A 22,025-nucleotide genomic window follows, 5' to 3' on the forward strand; every position below is an offset into this window, starting at 1 on the left:
TTATCAGACATATTCATCAATAAACAAAATATTTGACTGATATATATTGCGTAGCCTGAAAATCAGCTCTGGGCATTGTTGATTTGTTCATGTTATTCCCTCTCATATCCTCAGCTAATCGTCCACCGACCTTCCACGCGCCACGGGACGGCCTGCAGACCTTTGTAGGTGAGAACTTTGTGTACCAATTCACAGCCACGGACCCTGAGGGCTCGGCCCTGCTCTTCCAGCTGGAGACGGGACCCCCTGGGGCCTCGATTTCCCCGGCCGGGCTCCTCATCTGGAAAGTGGATGAGGAGGAAACGCGCAGTTTTCAATTCACTGTGTCTGATGAGTGTGATGCCCAGAGCAGATTTACGGCCGAGGTGAGAGACTCTGAGAAACTCACGCCTGACAGATGTTGATGTTTAGGTCAAATGATTCAATTATTTTTACAATAAAAATAAACAGTAAAACTTTTTTTCTGAAATAACATCTCCAAAGTATTTTTTGTTCGATATTTTTAATTTATTCCAGTAACAATTGTTTAACATATTTTAGTAGCATATAAGTGTTGCATTTCCTGCAACAAGCTATTTTTTTTTTTCAATGAGCATTATTGTGGCATTACATAGTGTTACATCACATTCTTGTCACATTTTATCGTGCGAGTGGAAGCAGTAATGAAATATACTCTCCTAAAGAGTTTTCTCCGTCTTATGTAGGATTGGCAAATCTAATTCATTTTAGTGAATCAATTTGTTCATCGCTTTGGATAAACAGTCTTCTAAAATGAATAAATGTAAATGCCAAGCTTGTATATTTAAATTTCATGATCTCTTTCAAGGACTGGTCATTTATTCATAAAAAGATTAAAATAATTATTGTAACAGGACTGGATTGTAGTTCCTTCAAGGCATTTTTCTTACTAGATACAATATGCAATTTGCCTAGATGACATTAGATGACTAAAAATGGTATGTCGTTCCATGTTGAAAGATTACCATGGTACTACTGAGTATACTGAGTTATAGAGTTTAATATCTTTCACAAAATGACATAAGGACAGCAGAACTGAGCTGCCCAGATTCTCCTGAGTCTTGTCTCACAGCAATGCGGTGCAACGAAAGACAAACGTTCTCTCCATCTCCTCTGTGGGCCCTAGACAGCTAACAAGCATCTGCTTCCTGCCTCCTAGCGCTTATTAAAGACTGTCTGAGTTTGAGAGATACAGTCGTTTGAGGACAGGCGAGAGAGAGAGAGAGAGAGAGTGTGTGTGTGAGAGAGAGAGCAACTGGATGCAATTAGCAACACTGCTGAAAAAAAGAAAAGATGATATTTTGGGTCCGTTAGGTAATTTAAATATTGGAAAATGTAGGATTGCAAAAAGTGTGTAATATTCAAATATATTAGTATTGTTCTTTAATACAGTAAATTATGATGCAATAATAAAAAATCAGATCTCAACCAAAAATCAGATTGTTGCTATTTTGAGACCATTAATTTTGTTGGATTTTTATCTGCGTCAGCTTACAGTTCTGTCCATGTTTCCATGTTACAGGTGATGGTGCGACCGTGCGGCTGCATGAACGGAGGGACGTGTGTGACTAACATCAAGTATCCTGCGGGCAGTGGCGAGTACCTGTGCGTGTGCCCGGCTGGAATTTCTGGTGACCTGTGCCAGGAAGAGCAGAATGAATGCAGCTCCAGCCCGTGTGGAGCAGGAGTGTGTGTAGATCTGGTAGACGGCTTCCAATGCCAGTGTCCTGCTGGACTCACAGGTATTTAGTTCAACCTGCAATGCACAAATTCATTTCCATTTACTCCCCATCACACTCAGTACAGTTGTGATTCGGCAGGAGGTAATCACAGCGTGCTGATATACAGCAATATTGCATGGCCATGAGTGTGATATTGCATTTATACAACAATTTGTCAACACGAGTGTGTGTGGAACTACTTCCCATGGATTCACATCTAAAGTTGAGCGCAAACCTCTGTTGGTAATTCGAAAACGTCATTTTGGAACTAGTACTGAAGGAACGTTGAGTTGCTTCATTAAAAGCTTATGGTATTACTGTTTTAAAAGTAGTGCTGTCAATCAAATTAATTGTGATTAATCCCACCAATTCCATTAATCCCATAAAAAAAAAAAAAAAAAAAAAAATTATAATACTTTTACATTGCAATAATTTCACATCCTATCTTCAAATTAATGTAAAAATAGCATAAATATGATATAGCCTATGTTTAATATTTGTATGATGGAAACTTTCAAATGATTGAAGTTCATACCAATGCTACTGATGTCTCTATGAAATTGTTTTTCTCCCCCTAATATTTACCCATTCAGCTTTAAAAGAGCTATCAATCTTAATGTTTATTATACTTCTTAAAATAACTTATAATTTAAGCGAAATTAAAACACTGTTCACAAAAACCATTGTAATACATTTCATATTTAGCTGTATGTTCCCTTCAGCAAGTATGAAATATACAGAAATTGAATAAAGTTGTCAAACACTGAATTCCTAATTAAATTTAAATGTTAAAATGTTAAATTATTAAATGTTAAAAGCTGCACAAGTTATTGATTTCCTTAACAATTTTGTTGTTGTTGTTGTTTTTGGCTGCTATTTCTTTAAGAGTTTCCTTATAATTGGAGTATAGGTGTGTATACTATATGTTAAATAATTATATTGACAATAATACAAATCCACATGGAGCAATTAAGAGTTATGACTAAGGTTTTATTGTTTTTTCTCACATTATTGCTCTGGTACTTCATCCTTGAATCAATATTTAGCATTTTTTTGTTGGCGTGTGCATGTTTTTTATTGATTACAAAGCAGGTCCTCTAAATAAACACAAACTCTTGGCTCGGTTTCATTCTTGATCCAATTACAAAGTCATATTTTGCCAAAACCCATTCCTGGTTATGACCGAGAGGATCGGCTCATTTAATTTCTCCAAGCTTGAAAGCAGCCGAGCGTATGTGGGTGAAAACAAAAAGGCTCAAAAGCAACAAACGCTCCTGCCTGGGAATTTCAGACAAAAGCTGAACAGTTGATGTTTTCACGCAGTGTCTATTCTGAGAAAGGTGGTTGAAATCTCTTCGCTGCCGGTGTGCGAATTAATCTTTCCTGGCTGAATGCAATGACTGTTGTTGCTTGAAGTTGAAATGCGAAGCCTTCCTGTCAAGACTGAAGCTTTTACCTTAGTGTTTTCTGTGTTTATTATCAAAGGATTGAACCGGTCAGAAGAGTTTGTCCATTTCCACTAATGGGGATGCTTGCGTGAGATAAACCAACACTGCTGACTGAATAAAAGTTTGTGTTTTTCTGTGGCTCGTAATACTTTGGGCCTTTGCAGATGGTTTGGACATTATTAAAGATCCCCTTCAAACACATTTCTAAGAGAAGCCACAAACAACACAAATACAAATTGAAAAAAAAAATGGACAAATGCCCAGCAGCTACTGAATCCACACAAAGGAAAGAGCATCTGTAAGCTATTCTGCTGCTGGGAGTAGTAAACAGGCCAAAACCCAGTGATGAATCGGCTCAGGGATGTTTTATCTTCGCTGAAAACAGTGCTTTGTGTGGCCACTTGATGTTTTAGCAGAGGAAAGAAGTGGGGGAAATAATTATCTTTCTCTATAAACAATGCTTCACCACAATTTTAGTGTTTTCCTAAGTATTTGAATTTCAAATGAGCCTGCCGCCTCAAAGTTTTGCGTCTGAGAAGTGTTTAAACACGTAATGTTTAACTTTGAACAGTTATTCGATAATCGTGTTTTTTTTTTTTTTTTTAGAGGTGGAAGCGTTATATTGGCTCTAAATGCCATTGTTTTTCCCAGACAGTGACACAAATATTCATAAACATACCTCCATGCATAATGAATCAAGATATTGGCCAACACGTTACTAGTCACACGTTCTGAGGTAAACGATTGATGAAAACTTGCAGCTATGATTCTGGTGGTAGCTAGGTAATTGCTATGCAGTCTCTATCATAATTTATAGCAGTGAGTTAATACTGAATAACTAACCGTTTAAACACAGTATCGTCACTTACCTTGTGTATTTTTGCTCCCGCGGTTAAAATAGTTCCAAAGACTGAGTAGAAACACATCTCTGAGCATCATACAGTTACAGGCATTTGGTTCCTGAGGGAATCGTTTTGTTTGAAAGAATCGTTTGAGTGAGTGATTCAATTACTTTCATAAGACTGTAGCTTGATTAGTTTCTAAAAGAATCAGTGCTTTGAGCAAATCATTTGAGTGAATAATCCATTAGTTACCGCATTAAAGTTGCTTTTCATGTTTACCATTTTCCTACATGAAATCCTTTAATTTTTGTAGAAATCCATGTAAACTCAAGACAGTCACATGATTTGTTTCTGAAAGAATCAGTGTTTGGAATAATCGTTTGAGTGTATGATTCGATTTCTGTTAAGACTGTGACTTGATTATTCTCTGAAAGAATCAGTGTTTTGAATGAATCATTTGAGTGAATGAATCAATTACCTATAAGACTGTAGATTAATTTGTTTCTGAAACAATCAGTGTTTTGAGCAACTGTTTAAGTGAATGATTCAGTTACTTATAAAATAGTAACTACCGTATTTTCTGGACCAAAGGCCCCCCTTTTTCATAGTTTAGCTGGTCCTGCGACTTATAGTCAGGTGCGACTTATCAAAATTTATTTGACATGAACTGAGAGAAATGAACTAACAATAAACCTTACCGTCTTCAGCCACGAGAGGGTGCTCTATGCTGCTCAGTTCTCCTGTAGTCTACACTGAAGACATAGAGCGCCCTCTCGCGGCTGGAGACGGTAATGTTTTATCTTGGTTCTTGGTTCTAAATAAATGCGACTTATAGTCCGGTGCGACTTATATATGTTTTTTTCCTCGTCATGACGTATTTTTGGACTGATGCGACTTATACTCAGGTGCGACTTATAGTCCGAAAAATACGGTAGTTTTGTTTCTGAAAGAATCAGTGTTTTGTGCGTATGTTTAAGTGAATGATTCATTGATTACTGTATTAAAGTTGCGGTCACATTTACTATTTCTGCATGTGGAATCCATTGATTTCTATAATAATGCTTATTTGTTTAATGTCCACAGGTGCCACATGTCAGGACGATGTGAATGAGTGTGAGAGACGCCCATGTTTTCCTGGCGTCAGGTGTGTGAATGGCTTCGGCTCCTTCAGGTGCGGCCCCTGCCCTCGGGGCCTGCAAGGAGATGGGATCTCCTGCAAAGGTGGGAAAACAAGGTTTCCTCCCAAAGCACATCTACTTCTGAAGAAGAGGCTTTTGCTGAGAAGTTAAACAGTCCCAAACTAAATATGACCTCAGTTTTGTTGTACACACAAAAAGTGGAAAACTGTTTTCTTTTCTTGTTTCAAGTTCACCCACAGATGCCAAAGCATCACAATCCTGCAGTTCTGCCCAGAGTTTACTTTGGAGAATGCTGGGCTTTTAGTTTTCAAGCATCAAAGTCTCAGCTTGAGAGTATCCTTGAATAATATGCTCACAGAATTGCCAAACAGGAGTCAAAATAATATATTTTATAAAATAATGGCTACATTTATACTTTGGATTGTTAAATGTGTGTGGGAGTGTATATATAAGTTTTATTATTATTATTATTATTATTATTATTATTATTATCATCATCATTATTATCATTATCATTATTATTATTATTATTATTTAAGAAATTAATATAATATATTAAGATTAAAAATACATTTATCAAAAAATTATGTGCAATGTGTTTTAAATAATCTGCTTTTGAACATTAATCAGATCAACAATACATGATGTTTAATTTTAAACCAAAGGATTTATTCATTAAGAAAAGTCTATATGGCGTATTCATTCCAAAGGATGTAAGGGGGGGGGGGGGCCTAAAAGACAAAATTGTTGACCAAATTAAAAGATAAAGTATTGGTTTAAAAAATAAAATAAAATAATAAATACATACCAAAAAAAATGTAAACTCAAAATATGGGGGGAAATTACGGAGCCCCGCACATGACATGCAAGAAAAAAAAATTGTGCGCACGATTTACTAATTCGTTCCCTCAATTTACTAAAATGTGCACACGATTACTATTGCATTCCCTCGGTTTACTATTGCATTCCCTCAATTTACTATTGCGTTCCCTCGATTTGCTAAATCATGCGCATAATTTAGCAAATCTAGAGAACGAATTAGTAAATTGTGCGCACAATTTATAAATTGAGTGAACGCAACAGTAAATCGAGGGAATGCAATAGTAATCGTGTGCACGTTTTAGTACATTGAGGGAACAAATAAGTAAATCATGCAAGTAAATATATATATATAGTGTTATTTATTTTGGAAACATTTATGCTGTCCTCTTGAATCGGGAAGACTTTCCACTTTACATTAAAGTAATTAAATGAAATTGTTTATTGACAATGCATTTTTTTGAATGTGAATACAGAATAGTTGATTTCTGAGATCCTGTATGCATTTTAAACAATCAAATTCGTTTCACATCAGACATCTATTGTCATCGAGCCCTTCATAAACCACGAACCTTAAAGCTCAGTGATTAGTTATTTGTGTTTTACAAATCATTGTATTTTTCTCTGCACTGTTGCTCAAGGGGCTCCTCACAGCTGTTTTCCATCTTCCTCCATGTGCCTTGACAAAATGTTCTGCAAATGTCTTTTGACCGTAATCTGCGAGTGATAAACCCTCATTCAGGGGAGCTCTGTGTTCACGGTTTCCTCCATCAGAGGGACAAAGATTTGATGACTCCTTCATCCAGGCCCGGGCCTCTATTACCAACACAATCTGTCTGATTGCAGCATACAGAAATACAACAGAGCAGCGAGAGCTGGATCTGCCACCCCGCTTTGATTATGACCAGCAGAACCGCGGGAGGGAGAGCAATACAATCCAGATGGCACAAGATAGTTATCCACCTTGTGCACAAACAGACTCCACACCAGACACTGCGCTCGTCCAGAGATAATTGATAAAACAGCTCCCCGGTAGTTTCCGTGTTAAGAGAGAGAGACAGCGAGGAAGTGAAACTCTCACGGCTCTTGTGTGCGGCTTTACTGACAAGCTGAGGAGACGACAGCCTCAACTCTGAAATCGTTCCTTGGAGAACATTTCAGAGCTAGAGAAATGGTTAGGCAGTTGTTGTATCAGGCTGAGTATGGCACAAGATGTTCACAGAACGCAAGGTGGGAGTCTTCAAAATGGAAAAAGACATAAAGATCTTCCATCTTAATCTTTTCATTCTCTAGGATTTTCTTCGGTGGAAACCAAAGTGAAAGTTTAACCATAAGTTTGTGAAGATATATCAAATGCTGTATTATTCAGAACATATTGTATTAGAGAACAAAGTTCATGTTAATAAGGGTATTTTATCTTTATGCCAACATGGTGACATCAACAGCCTACAAGAGTGAAGAAAGTTATTATTAATTATTTTTTGATTAAATGACTTTTGTGCTTTCTTTAATGAGACCGCTGAACAACAACAACTTTGTTTTTACCCATGCGGCAACAGAACAAATGATTTAATTGTCATTTAGAAAGACCAGAAGTATTTAACTGAGATAACCCTTTAATTAGCAAATTTTCGGAAAAAAAATAGCAACTTGCTAAATATTTTTTTATCAAATTAATTTTTTCTCTACATTTTTTATTTTTATTTTAATGGGTCCTTTCTAAACATCTGGTCATGTGACCAAAATTGTCGACAGTTTGCGAGATTATGGGTGCGACATATCGTACCCCACTCCTTCTTATCCTTTATTCTGCACTTGAGGGATCAGTGGCAAAAGCTGTCGAGTTGATTTTGAATCATTTCTTTCTCTCTTTTTCATCAGCACCAGCAAGATTGGTCACATCTCGTCCAATCACCTCATCAACGCGACCCGCTGTGTGGCCCATCAACAAAACGCCCGTCCCCCTTTCTAAAACGACCTCCACTCACCTCCCGCCGGAGACCGACGAATCTCCAAGCAAGACCTCGGTCAGCAAAGCCGCCACCAGCACGAGTCAGAGAACTGGCAAGTTGTTGTTTCCATTGTTCTGTCCCTACATGTCCACAGATGGCCAGGAAACAAAACCGTGAGGGTTTCATTCGGAGCCAGATCGCCCACTGCTGGTGTCATGGCATTGCGGAAAACGATTCTTTGTCTTTCACTGACGCAGTGTGATGTCCCTTCAATCCCCCTCGAGTCATTTCCTGCGCTAGGTTTTTTTGTGCGTGTGATGTTCCCAGGAAATGACTTTCCTCCAGCTGCTAAGCATAAAGCAAGACAAGGCCTGCTGGCTTGCCTTTGTGCTGGCACCTCTTACCCTCTCGTCTGGGTATAATGCCTGAAATAAGCGATTCTAATTAGCCATGCCAGGCATTCAGACTCTCTATGAAACTCAACAGAGCAAGGTTATGTAAAGGACGTCTCACACTCTCTGTTTGGAAGAGTAATAGTCTAGAGACACACAGTCAAATGTGTTTTGTATTGCATATATAATCCCACAGGAAAGTGAAATTACAAATCTCTGTAATCTATCTATGCTATTGTCTGTTAAATCTCAGATATCTCATTCTATCACGTTTTAGAGGAGATACTCTAAAAATGAATACTGGCATCTTTTTCTCAATAGAAAACTAAAAACGAAGAATCAGGAAATGAAAACAATGAAATCAATTTGATCCCATCAAATCTGTTGTCTATGAGAAATAACTGCGATGTTATTTTCTTATTTGGTTATCTTAGAGGAGATTTTCCAAGATAATCTTTTTAGTAGTTTTCTTTAGAGTTTTGGAAAAGATCAGATGTCCCAAACTGTCCTCATATTTGCCAAGACATCAGAGTCTACAATCAATATGTTCTCAATATGAACTCTGCAAATTCTTGAACTCTAGAAGTGAAACTACTGGGATCTTTTCCCCTGATCACTTTACTGGTGTCTAGGAGAAACAACTGATATATTAAGGAGACCTCCTGACTTCTCATGAGTTTGCAAAGAGATCTCAACAATGTCTCAAATTGCCCTCACATTTGCTAAGACATACATTTGCAATCAAAAGACAAAGAATCCAGTATGAGCTCCAACATAGCTCCAACATCTTTATTTTTAGAGACGTATGCAAGATTACTGAGATTTTTCAGAAGGCTCCATTTTAACAACAACAAATGAGTTTTAAAGGGATCTCCTGAGGGGGAAAAAAAAAGTCAAAGTAATCTTAAACATGTCCTCTGAGCTTTGGAGGATATCTCGGCAATGTCAGAATGTCAAGGTAGTCTGCATTCAAAACCTCTAAATCTTAAAATAAACTGTAAAATGTAGCATTTTGAGCAGTGCAAAACTTACTTGTGTTAAACCACCAATCATCTGATTTAAACATGATAAGGAAAAATATAATTTTCAATTAGAATGTTTTTCTTTTCCTCACAACAGGCCTGTCAAAGACAAAGACACAAAGATTAGAGCACACAAGACATGAGACCTATGTTTATGGCACTTTGCTGCAAATAGCTCAGGGGCTAACAATATTTGCTGGGACTGGCACAACAGGCCCCTGGAGGACATCAGAATGGGGAATGTAAATTAGCTTTATGGCCCCATTCCCTCCTCTCATCTTCCCTCTCTCCTCCCTTTCACTCCCTCAGGTAATGTCCTCTGGGAATAAAATGGAAAGAAAGAAAGATGAAACATCAACCAGAGAGACTTGAGTGGGGTTCCCAGGGAACATTTGTACTCTAACCAGCTTTGCAAAGACATCTTTGAAGCCTTTTTTATTGTTATTATTTTATCACCACGACATCATCTTTCAATATTTGCCTCAACATTTTGTTTCATTTTCTTTGATATTATCTTGGAGAAATAAAATAGACAAATGCACACTGACTTTAGGGCTATAAATTGAACATAATTTTCAATTTCAAGATCTTTGGCCTATAAAGATTTTCATTAGAAATGTGTGTGTTCATAATTAGATATTTTTAACTTTATTATTGCAAAAAATAAACACAGTTTGACAGTGTTGAAATTTTAGGAGGAAAAAATATTAGAAACACCGTATGTAGGAAGAATCTTAATTTGATCCCCACTGAATTCTAATTTGAGTCATAGAGAAATCACTCAGATATTCATGAGCTCTCATTTGGGATTGTTCTTTCCTATGGGAAGGTGTTGATTGTCTCATAACTGAATGACTCAACACAATGGACCTCTCACTCTATGCAAAGAACATTTTAATTTTACAAACTAAGAGGGTCACTGTAGATGGGGGACCCCTTGTAATTGTTTTGAATTGCTGTCTGTTTTAAAGGCTATTACCTATGTAGAAACATCCAATAATAGGATCCAAAAAAAAAAAAAGACTCCTTCATTTGAGTTTACTGTGTGCTACAATCCCAAAGGTTAAATGAATTCCTGTCATTCTCAGGAACCCTGGTCGTTCTTTTGTAAATACTAATTGAAAATGAAATTAGACAGTGTCCCCAATGGCCATTTGTCCCCAGGCTGCACGAGTAGCAATTCAAACAGTACGTCTCCTTTTATTTTGTCAAACCCTCATTTACACCTACCTTTCTTGTCTCTGTCATAATTGATGCAGGAAAGGAGACGAAAGGATTGAGATGGAGGATTAGGGGGGATTTGTAAAGTCCACAGAGATTTGCTATCCCATGAGTCATCTTTTCCAAAAGGTAGATAAGGCCAGAGTTTGAGGAACGGGGACAAATAGACCTCTCTGGAAAGCCGCTATCATCCTTGGGAGCACCTCATCTCTTGCTAATACAGTCTTGCCGGATTGCAAATTGCCTGCCATCACACTTATGGAGGAAGATGAGATGGCAAGCAGAGGGGATGCAAGCTGTCACCCACCTCGGCCGATAAATCCCGTCGTTGTCTAAGGGATTTGCGCTGACCTTGCGGAAATGGGACAAAAAGCCCAGGCAATAACCCTTCATATGTGTAATCACAGGGCCGATAAATCTATTTTTAATGGAAGACAGCTGCTAACGCTTTCATCTTTCTCTGCTCTGCTGGCAGAGGGCAGGCTTCTTGTTTTATTTGACACGGCACGTGATGCTCGACAGAACAGGAGCGTGCGTCTGGATGATCATGAGCAAGATGAGGGTGTACTTATTCAATAAAATATGATGATGTGACCCCATATCCTGCTGCAAAAAAGAATTTCCTGCGTGCTCCAAAAGTGCTCAGATGGATGCTGTAACCTATATGTGGTAGAGTAAAAAGGACACTGGTTTGTTCAGTGGTGTATAAAACAATGGGGTCATTTTTAGTCACAGGAAATGAGGTAAAGATTTCAGGGTGTTGCTTCACACCTTCTGACATCAGGACATCTTCCCTAGTGTATGAGTGAGACCTCGATTCCCCGCATAGCTAATCCTTCACCAGTCTGTTGTGGTTGGGTAACTGTTTGTAGCCTGCGGAGGCCATATAGGAGTCTGAAATTGTTGGTAGGAGTTGAAGGTGAGGGAGGACGCAAAACCCAGGGGGCTTCTGACCCTAAATTCACATCAATCTTCTATTAAGATGCTAACGAGTGAATGCTAACAGAACATCACGTCTATATATTAATGGGAAATTTAAAAACCAATGTTTCTTTATGGTGCAGGTTTTCCCAAAGGACTAAACGCGACATCCAAGTGTGCAAGTAGGCCGTGTTTTCCAGGTGTTCAGTGCATTGACCTCCGGCCGCCCTACACTGGCTACGTCTGTGGACGATGTCCTCCAGGATACCAGGGCAATGGGCGCACCTGCACAAAACAATCAAAGCAAAGCAGTAAGTACTTTTTTAACTTAACAACATTGCAATCAGTCTTTCAAAACTGTATATAAATATATAAATGCACGCACAAGCTCACACACAAAACTGAACAATACAACTTTTTCGGAGTTGTTGTATCATCATGAAGACTTAACTTACATTTTTTAGCTTTGTTTAAAAATGAGTCTGTCGATGTTTTCCTCTTAAATCCTTTCTTAATCCTCCTCGTTTTATCCCCTGAATGCGCAGAGCTCCAGTAATTAGAGAAAAACATAACGAACGGGAAACAAGCCTGTCGTAATCCTCAGAACGCGACAGGTGCTTTGATACGGTTGATAAGTGAGACCTGGAAACGTCTAATGCTCCGTCATGCACAGGCTGCGGATCGGTGGTTGCTGACCAACAATGTGCTTTTGGCTGACGAGTATAGGGAACAGAAGAAGACAGTAAGGAATTAGGGAAAAAGTGTGCAAACTCATTTAGATAGGGGGTGAGTAGGGGTGAAGACAGTGAGGAAGAGTGAACAGAAAACTGGGTTTTTAACAGAGTATCGGTGTTTTTTCTTGTTTCTGTTTTTTTAGTCTTTGATTCTCCTTTTATATTTAAAAAAAAAAGCAAAACTACCAGACTGCATCTTATCCCTTCTTATCCCCAGAGTACAGTATGTTACATTTTACTCAATGGAAATGTTGTTAGACTTCTTAATCTGTTCCTTTGCGTGAAAAATCCCTCGAATACATTTTCCTTGGTTGCAGTATCGCAGCACGACGGTAAAAGCCTTCAGAGCGGGCTAATGACTTTTAATGCATTTTTCCCTATGAATGGGCCACTGCTGGAATCATTCCTAATAGTGCCGTTATCAGGAGTAAATCCATGAGCAGACACAGTGGGAACTAGAAAAGAAACAGCTTCATTTTGTAAGCTAATTCCCTTATTGTCGCCACATGCATCCCAGATTCTTACACACTCAGAAACAACTGTGTGTCTCTGTTGTCGGGATTGCATTCTGTTGTATTGTGTCTTTGTCTCTCGCATGTGGATGGGGGACAAAATAAATATTGTCGAGCAGCCACAGTGACTTTCTGTTGTTTATAAGTAAATATACCAGCACCACCATGAGGTTTTAAGCTGGTACTGAGCACCATTGCATCATAACTGTATTTCTGGTGATCTCATTGTGAAAAAATCTTCAATAGTCTGTTTAATACATCCAGAAGATGTTGATGAATCATAACTGCAGAATACACTATCAATCTGTTCTTTTCATTTTGAGCTTTGTTGGGGCTGACAAGTAAAAATTTGAAAGATATATTAAAATTATTTACTGTTCATAAGCTTGACAAGTTGCTTTTCTTCTTGGATAATAAGCTTGTCCTCTTATCTAGCACCCCGCTACTCACCACAACTGACCCAAGCCACGAACAACCTACCCCATGTCTCCCACGGCTTTCCCCATCTGCACCTACCCGTTCTTCCATTCAGGCAACCTCAGAGACGCCTATCCTCACCAGCGAGGGTCCCACTCCATCAGGTCACCACTCGCATCCCCCTCTCACCAACCTTTCCACCTGTCACTGGGAAAGAGGAGTTGGAGCTGACTGGAGGACACACACCAGCCTCAACCAGCAGCAGGGATCGCCTCCTCTCTCGCTCTCACAGTCAACTAAATGTTCTTCCGAGTCCAGAGGAGCGAGATGCTTCATTTAAAGTCTCTGCAGGTGGATTTGCAGGCGTCACGCCTGGAAAAGTCACATTACCTCACACTTCAAGGCACATTAAAGCACTAAGGAAGTCACCAGAGCAATCCAGTCTGGTCACAATTATCCGACCTCGACCTTGGACACCTCTAGACTCCCAGAAACCCCTAACAGCAGCCCTAACCTCCCTTTCTTTCTCCTTTCCGGAGACTGAGTTCTCTGCAGATGGAGGCCTTGGGGCCGGAATCCAAGACCCCTATGAGACGCAACCACTACCTCAGGAGAGTTACACCTACCTTGGTGGGCAAAGCCAAACCAAAATCTTGGAAAACCAACCAACTCTTCAGAATGGTAGACACCAAAGCAAGAGCAAAAATGTGGTTCTCTTAGAGGAAAGAAGTTTCACTTGTGCAGATGTCCCTTGCTTCCCAGGAGTCCACTGTGAGCTTGCAGGGGATGGGAAACCTATATGTGGAAGGTGTCCTTTGGGATACATTGGAGATGGGCAAATGTGCAGAGGTAATTTTTAGATTTGCAAGATTACTTTTCTTTATTTATTGATTAGTTATCCATGCAAGTCCAACATTAGAGACTTACTTATCCATGACATAAACGTCTGAGAAAAAAGATTGCCCAGTTACACTGCAAAATGTGCAAATGTCTCTTATGTATCTTTTATTATGCATCTTACCCTCCCCTAAAATGTGCATATTAATAACTTTTTAATAGCCCAAAAATTTTAGCAATCCTTCAAATCACTGCAGGTCACACTTAGGGTCCGACATGAATCCAATAATTGGTTGGTTGGTCAGTAAACGTGGATTGTACCAGCAAACACATTGTGCAATGATCATGCTGTATTGTAGGCTAACTTTGGTCGCAAAATCATGACAACGGCCATCTTTGAACCTCTCTCACTGTATGACACAGGACAACCGATTAGGAGCCACAATCACAGAAATCGCCATGATTAATTCGCAATACCAATCTTTCATCTGGGACAGCCGAAAATCATGCAGTGTGTTTAGGTACCTTAAGGTGCTTCTAAGACAAAAATACAAAATTGTCCCTTTTAAAAAAAACTGCCCTGCTAAGAGTGTCGACAAGTATGGTCAGCTAGCCATATGTAATTTCAGGGATGGTTTACCTGAAATAGTTGAAATACCATAATTTAGATGCCCCTAACCTGGCAAACTTTGTTCATTTTATTAAACCAGTACATTCCTGATTAGGTTCCCAGGCAAAATGGTGGACCCCGACTCCCAGAAACAGTGCAAAGCCATTTAGTCTGATTTTAACGATCAATATCTGTATAGTAATTGCTGATTTTATGTGTAAAATGTCTGTGAACAGATAGTGGGCATGATTTCTGAGGTCTAGACTACGGAAAAGTGTGCAGCATGTGGAGTTTAAGACTGACAACTGACAGTAACTGGTGTAAACAATAAATTAATTCCCCGAGCATGCTCTAGGCATAAGGAATAAATACATTCCTTGAGCTCTATCCCATGGGTTCGCGAACCTGAGAAAACTAGGAGCAGTGGGTGGAAGAATCACTAGAAACATGTTTGCTTTTGTAATCCCGTGTTATTGCATTACAATGTTGAAATTCACTCAGGACAATAATTACTTATGCATTCACGGATTATATTCTGGCACTGTTTTGAAGGTATGAATATAGCGTCAACATGCACAAAATAGTCACAGGTGTTTTGCGTTGAACTCTACAAAATTTATGTGGTGAACAATACCCAACTATTCAAATCAGTCCTGTATTTTTTCTGATTGCTTGAAGGAACAATTAAGGGTGAATCTTAAACGGCAAGCATGGTAATTCTCTAAAAATATAACACTAGTGTCTCCTGAACTTTAAAAACGACTTGCTTTAATTAAAAGGTGCTCACTTAAAATAAGTATAGTACATAGAGAATTTGTGTATGTTTTCGCTTCCTGTGCTTCAGGGCCGCAGATGGCGGAAAATATGTGTTTGCCTTTTGACAGAGTGAATCTGACCATGTGTTATTTGTGTTTGCATGCCATTTGTGCCTTCAGCCGTGTGCAGACATGCCTGCGGTAGAAACATGGAGTGTGCGGCCCCCAACACATGTCGCTGCAAGAAGGGATATCGTGGTCCCAATTGTAAAACAGGTCACAAACAAAAACGCACAAGTGTTTATGATGTTGTAAATATGGTCATAGGTATAATCTCAAGACTCATTTGCTGAATAACATCATTTTGGATTCTCACAGCAATCTGCAGTCCAGCTTGCCTGAACGGAGGGAAATGTGTGGCGCCAGATGTATGCGATTGCATGTCAGGTTACCATGGAGAGGCTTGTGAAAGCGGTAAGAGGGCTGAAATTGCATTGCCATTCAGCTCTAGTTTAAATATTGTGTAAAGAAGTGCATTTTTCCACTTTTTTGTAGTTCGTAGGCGTTTTTGAGTTAATGATCCTATGAAATGGCTTGATAAGTGCTGTTTTTCAGGTCTTTTTAAACAATGGTCAGTAGCCTTTTGTCTGTAACAGCCTTTAGTTTATGAACCGTTAATGGTCAATAGCCTTTTGTTTACATCACAGACTTTTATGAACCATGATTTGCTGCTTTTATTACAAGTTGAAGTGGCATTTATAAATTTAATAGGAGACAACATTGTTTTGAAAGCATTTCATTTGACGAATGTTTCCATACACATTTTATGATGAGGAAAATGATTGTCCGTTTTATATCAGTGAAGGTTTATTTTCTGTCAAATCGCACACAGATGGCCTCAAGCATTATGTTTTTTGGTACCATTTTGCAAATCTGTACCATTTGTGCCTTCCATAAAGAGGCTAGAGCCGAATAATCTGCACAGGCTTGATGAGGTATGCGTTAGCGGTTTGCTTTTTGTGATATATGACTTTATTTTATGTGCATTTGGTCGTATGAATATTCCCGTAGCTCTCTGCAGTTTGCCTTGCCTGCATGGAGGCACCTGCGTGGGACGAAACACCTGTTCGTGTCCCTATGGCTTCGTAGGGCCCAGATGTGAAACCAGTGAGTCCTGATAAATCACGTTTTCTTGGATTTCATGCACATGCGGATGTTAAACGTGATCTCTTGCACCCCTAGTGGCCACGGATGGTATCACATGTGTTTTGGTTTCATTTACACAGTTGTGTGCAACAGTCACTGTCAAAACGGTGGGAAGTGTGCATCACCGGATGAGTGCGAATGTCTGGTGGGGTGGACGGGACCATCGTGCGAGACCGGTGAGAGAGTGTGTGTGGTTGGCTCCCTGTGGGACCAATCTCTTCTCACTAAATCCATCATATCTGTGTGTGCTTCTTCCTGGTGGCATTTAGCTGATGTAGAACCTCTATCTTTTCATTTTTCTGGTGGTGCAGAGAAGACATCAGCTATTATTTCAGCCTGATGATAACTTCCTCTCATCAACCTGTGAGGATCAATTACTAGCAATTGAGTAGAAAGCCTCAAAGTAACAACTGTAGTTTCTATGCACATAAATAATACTTTAAACCAATAGAAGTCAACTCTGACTCTCTAAACAAAGCAATAAGGTGATGCAATAAAATGTTGCTATAGGTAAGGGGTGTTTTCTTTTAGGAAGAGACAGTGAATTAACTTTATATTATATTATCATTATGTAGTAAATTTTTATTTGAATGCTTTTATTTTAAAGTTTTACTAATTTCGTTATGAGATTGTGTCTTTTGTTATTATGTGTAGGTGTATTTATATATATATATATATATATATATATATATATATATATATATATATATATATATATATATATATATATATATATATATATATATATATACTTTTAGTATGTTTAGTACTTGAGAATTATATATCTTAGAGCTTATTTCAGTTAACTGCAAATGCAACATTTCTAATTTTCTATTTTTATAGGTTTTCATCTGTTATTTCTAATGTTGTTTAATTTCACCACACTTTCTTTCTCTCTCTCACTCTCTCTCTCTCTCTCTATTTATATATATATATATATATCTGTGTGTATGTGTGTGTGTGTATAATTCTAGCCTAGGCTCTCACTATTGTATAAACATCATGAACAATTTCTATTTATGAATTTCAAAAGGTTTTTAGTTTGACATTGAACAATAATTAATTTCTTTGAAAGTCATTGATAGGCCAGATTTACTCTCTTTGCAGAATATTTTCTACCACCTCTGCTGGGATTTTGACCTCAACAAACACTCAACAGTGAGATCTGACCCCAAAACGCCAGCCGAGGTTTCATTCTCGTTTTATTTAATAAATGTGTCTGTCTGCAGCTCTGTGTGACCCCGTGTGTCTCAACGGTGGAACCTGCATTCGGCCGAACTCCTGCACCTGCCAGCCTGGTTTCTACGGGGCTCGGTGTCAAACCGGTAACGGCACTTCTTTTTGAATCAACTTTCCTGATGCATCGCCTTGTTTTCTGAGAGCCTACAAAGGCCGGATATCAATTTCTTAAGAGTGTGAGGTGAAGCATGACTATAGCACCTTTAAAACAATAAAATGGATGGGCCTTAAAAAACATTTGGATTCTACTGAAGTCTTGCTCGCCCCAGATGTCGTAGCCCCAGATTCAGGACGTTTGATGTGTATTTATCGATTCCTCTGCAGCAGCTTCATGGGGTGAGGAATGATTCACGTAATGGCTTGAAACAGCGGCTTGGTAAAGATGTTTTTGATGATGGGGAATGACTCTAATGTCTGGGTTGCTTCAAGTTTTGTGAAATGTAGGAGCTTTTAGAGTGAGTTTACCGAGGCATGTCAGATTTTGACCTTACGGCTGTTTGATGTGTCCGTCATCAGTTCAGAGAACACAGGTGTGATTTTCATTCATCAAACGCTGGACTTTTATGTGCTTCTCTTTCTTTCAGCCGTTTGCAGCCCACCCTGCAAGAACAACGGACACTGTATACGAAATAACATCTGCTCATGTGTGGAGGGATATTCTGGGCCACGCTGTGAGAAAAGTAAGTGTTGTCAGGTTTTGGTAAATCTTAAATCATAAACGTATAGGTTTATATCTCTAAGCCCCCTTTGAAACACAAGACGTGATGGGATTTAAGTCACAGCATATGGAAGGAAAGTATAGAGTTGTTTTGTTGATCAAAATGACAGAAAATGGCGCTCTGGGAGCCAATATCAGATGTTAGCTGAGGATTTACATATGGTCTGTCTGATCAAGAAGGAAGAGAGATGAAACTAAGAAAAGACAGTGAGTTATTTCAGTGCGAGAATTACGAGACATATGGGATAAGGACTGGATCAAGTCACTTGGATGGCAAGTTTCATTAAATGAATATTCAAATTAAAATAACATTTAAGATACATTGATAATGTCATTATGTTGGGGTCAAACGTAAACCATTTTTTTCTAAATATACTTCACACCATAGTCAGTAAGCAGCTAATTAATTTTTGCTTTTAAATATAGTTGGAATAGAGAAAATGCTAATGGTAATGATAATAATAATAGTAATAATAATTCAATATTATCATAGTCAATAATGAAGAAAAATGTAAACAGATAAATAATGTATATTTAAATTATAATAATAATATTCAAATAATAATAAAATGTAATTTATAATAAAAAACATTTAAATTACTAATTTATGAATAAAACATCCAAGTAAAAATGTTTTTTTATAATAATAATAGTAACAGCAACTACTACAATAATAATGTTTATAATAATAATGTTAATAATAACATCAAAATGTATTATATATAAATTATTATAAAGAACATTTCAAATGTAAAAATAAATCATAACATGAATAATTTATCAATAATTAAACATGTATTAAATTAAATAGCTATACTAATAATATTTGACATTAATTAGAAATAATAATTTAAACAAATTTTAAATATAAAAATAATAGAATAACGTATTAATAATAAACATTTGATTTAAAGCCTTTTATCAGTTATGATAAGAAGAATGTCATATTTTGTATTAAATAATAAAAAATAAATAAAAAATGTGTTTGTATCAGGAAGTATGAATAAATAGTATAATTGAATTAAACATTAATAATAATAATAATAATAATAATAATAATCATTATTATAATTATTATAATCGTATTCAATCTTTTAAAAATCAAAATGAAAAAGTCTATGAATTAGTACATTATTATTATTCATGTTTTTTTAATGTTTTTTTTTTATTTGTTTTATTTAGAAATCATTGTAATATGATCTGTTACTGTTGTCAAAATTGAAATCAGTATTTCAGACACATATCGACCAATCCAACTCTAAAATCCTTCATGTGTCTACAAAAAACTAGAACGGAGTTATTTTATTACATCAGTCAATCAGTAAATCCAAAGCTTTACCTTTCCATCCCTCCACAGGTGTGTGTGAGCCGGTGTGTATGAACGGAGGGCGATGCGTCGGACCAGATGTGTGTGACTGCGCGTCAGGCTGGAGTGGAAAGAGATGTGATAAACGTGAGTAACCAAACCTCATCCTAAACCAAGACCTTGAAGTGACCTCCTTACCTCATGTTAGCAACGGTTTAAGAGTGGAAACATTCCAGTCACAGGGATTTCCTTAAAACAGAAATCCTACAGTTCCTGTGTAATATTTAACAGAAACTAACAGTTCTACTTGTATAATCTTAACAAAATCACACATTTGGTCGTGTGTTCCAGTGATCAGAGCCTTGTTTGTTTGTTTGATGTAGTTTCTCTCTCCGTTTCTGGTCCTCCAGCTGTGTGTCTGCAGAAGTGTTTAAACGGAGGTGAATGTGTGGGGACGAACACCTGCCACTGCCGTCCCGGCTGGAAGGGAACTCTCTGCCAAATCCGTAAGTGACTCCCATCCGAGCAACAGAAATGCGAACCTAAGACCGCAGCATAGGAATAGTTCATTTAACATGAAACTTTAGATACATGAAATGACATATTTGAATGACAATCGGGAAGCTACAATGGATTTAATATATATATATATATATTCAGTTCATCCGTAAAGCTAAAAATATGGACTCATTTTTGATACCATTTATGATTTATGTTTAGATTTTTTTCTTGACAGCATTTGTTTACTTTAACATGGAAAAGAGCAACCATGACATTCTTCAAAATGTCTTCTTATCTTCCTATCCGTCTATATATATATATATATATATATGCATATTTCATCATGTTTTATATTTGTACTTACTCCGTTCAAAATCTGTCATCTAAAACATATCTAATAAAACGGTAATTAATGACATGATTTTTCCACAGCAATCTGTGAACAGAGGTGTTTATACGGAAGCCGATGTGTTCAACCTAATGTGTGCGCTTGCAGAAGTGGTTACATGGGAACCCTTTGCTCTAAGAAGGTAATTAATTAAAATGAATAAATACATATTTTTATTAGAAAAATAATGCATTAAAAAAATATATATTATTTTGCAGCTTCCTGTCCAGAGAGGGTAAGGAAATGCCACGAGTCATTGCTGCACTGAGGACACTGGGCCCATATTTTACTACTTATCAACCTGACAGGGTTACACCATCTGTTTCAATTTGTAAATATCATATCTGAAGATATTAATTTATGTACAAGGTATAATATAATGTTTTTATTTCACGGTTTTCAAACTTTTCTATATTGGTGAAAATGATTCCGAACAAAATAAATGGGTGTATTTTACGAAACACTTTGCAGTTCATTCTAACGTCCATCATTCTCGCACTTTACCCAGAAGATCTAAATATTTTTTGCAATTCCGTTTAGTGATGGACAGCAGTGGCAAATAAATGTCATGCTTCACCTCTAAAAATGACCTTCGATTTGTTTGGCCAGATTTGATTTGTAACACACTGCAGTGTAAAGCAGAGTTTGACCGAAAAACGATCTCTCTTGTTATTCAAGCCAAGGCATAGACAATTTAGCATCCTTTGTCATCCTTCCTCCAACTACGTGGCCTGAAATTCGGCTGCACTCTCTTTCTCAGAGGACGTCCCCTTTAATGTGACTGGAATGTTAAAAAACCACGTAAACATGCTGTTTGTGTCACGCCTGGCGGAGCGTGCAGTGGCTGCAGGTTTAGCGCAGATCGCTTGGCAAATATAAACAGACATCTCGGTGACAACACAAACAAGCATCTGAACTAATTAACGGCCATTGATGGCTGCCATTAATGAGTCAGCCGCAGATAGTTCCTCTCATGCATAGCTAATAATCCAGCTGTTCGTATACGATTAGCTGAGGTGCGCAAAAATAAAGAGAAAAGGACGGCAAACATTAAACAGCTCGCTGTTTTTTAACGCAGAGGACAATAAACTGTTCATCACTAGTTTGAAAGGGTTACGAGGAGGCTGATTAGTGTTTGATTTATTAATTATGAATATTTATGAAATGCACACACAACTGTTCAAAAGTTTGGAGTTTTTCTAAAAGACGTTTATTCTGCTAGGACGAATTAAAATGCTTGAAAGTGACAGTAAAGACATTTATAAAGTGACAAAAGTTTCATATAAACATGGTACTTTTAAACTTTC

At 37.7% G+C, this 22,025-nt stretch overlaps 1 protein-coding gene across 2 annotated transcripts in view; it reads left to right on the top strand.

The window, feature by feature from the left end:
* Positions 1 to 21,179, top strand: part of LOC113040173 (von Willebrand factor D and EGF domain-containing protein) — a 62,921-nt gene extending 41,742 nt beyond the window's left edge. Inside the window, exons 17-32 of one of the 2 annotated variants that reach the window (XM_026198467.1) lie at positions 115 to 365; positions 1,541 to 1,760; positions 5,113 to 5,250; positions 7,869 to 8,051; positions 11,639 to 11,806; positions 13,177 to 14,007; positions 15,541 to 15,636; positions 15,739 to 15,834; positions 16,432 to 16,527; positions 16,647 to 16,742; positions 17,796 to 17,891; positions 18,390 to 18,485; positions 19,881 to 19,976; positions 20,213 to 20,335; positions 20,763 to 20,860; positions 20,937 to 21,179. In XM_026198467.1, coding sequence (XP_026054252.1) covers positions 115 to 365; positions 1,541 to 1,760; positions 5,113 to 5,250; positions 7,869 to 8,051; positions 11,639 to 11,806; positions 13,177 to 14,007; positions 15,541 to 15,636; positions 15,739 to 15,834; positions 16,432 to 16,527; positions 16,647 to 16,742; positions 17,796 to 17,891; positions 18,390 to 18,485; positions 19,881 to 19,976; positions 20,213 to 20,335; positions 20,763 to 20,860; positions 20,937 to 20,957 — 2,705 coding nt within the window. In that variant the 3' untranslated portion in view covers positions 20,958 to 21,179. The remainder of the gene's footprint in view (positions 1 to 114; positions 366 to 1,540; positions 1,761 to 5,112; positions 5,251 to 7,868; positions 8,052 to 11,638; positions 11,807 to 13,176; positions 14,008 to 15,540; positions 15,637 to 15,738; positions 15,835 to 16,431; positions 16,528 to 16,646; positions 16,743 to 17,795; positions 17,892 to 18,389; positions 18,486 to 19,880; positions 19,977 to 20,212; positions 20,336 to 20,762; positions 20,861 to 20,936) is intronic. The other variant, XM_026198466.1, reaches the window with a different exon arrangement.
* Positions 21,180 to 22,025: the final 846 nt, after the last annotated feature.

Source organism: Carassius auratus, chromosome 22, assembly GCF_003368295.1.
Source record: "Carassius auratus strain Wakin chromosome 22, ASM336829v1, whole genome shotgun sequence".
NCBI lineage: Eukaryota > Metazoa > Chordata > Actinopteri > Cypriniformes > Cyprinidae > Carassius > Carassius auratus.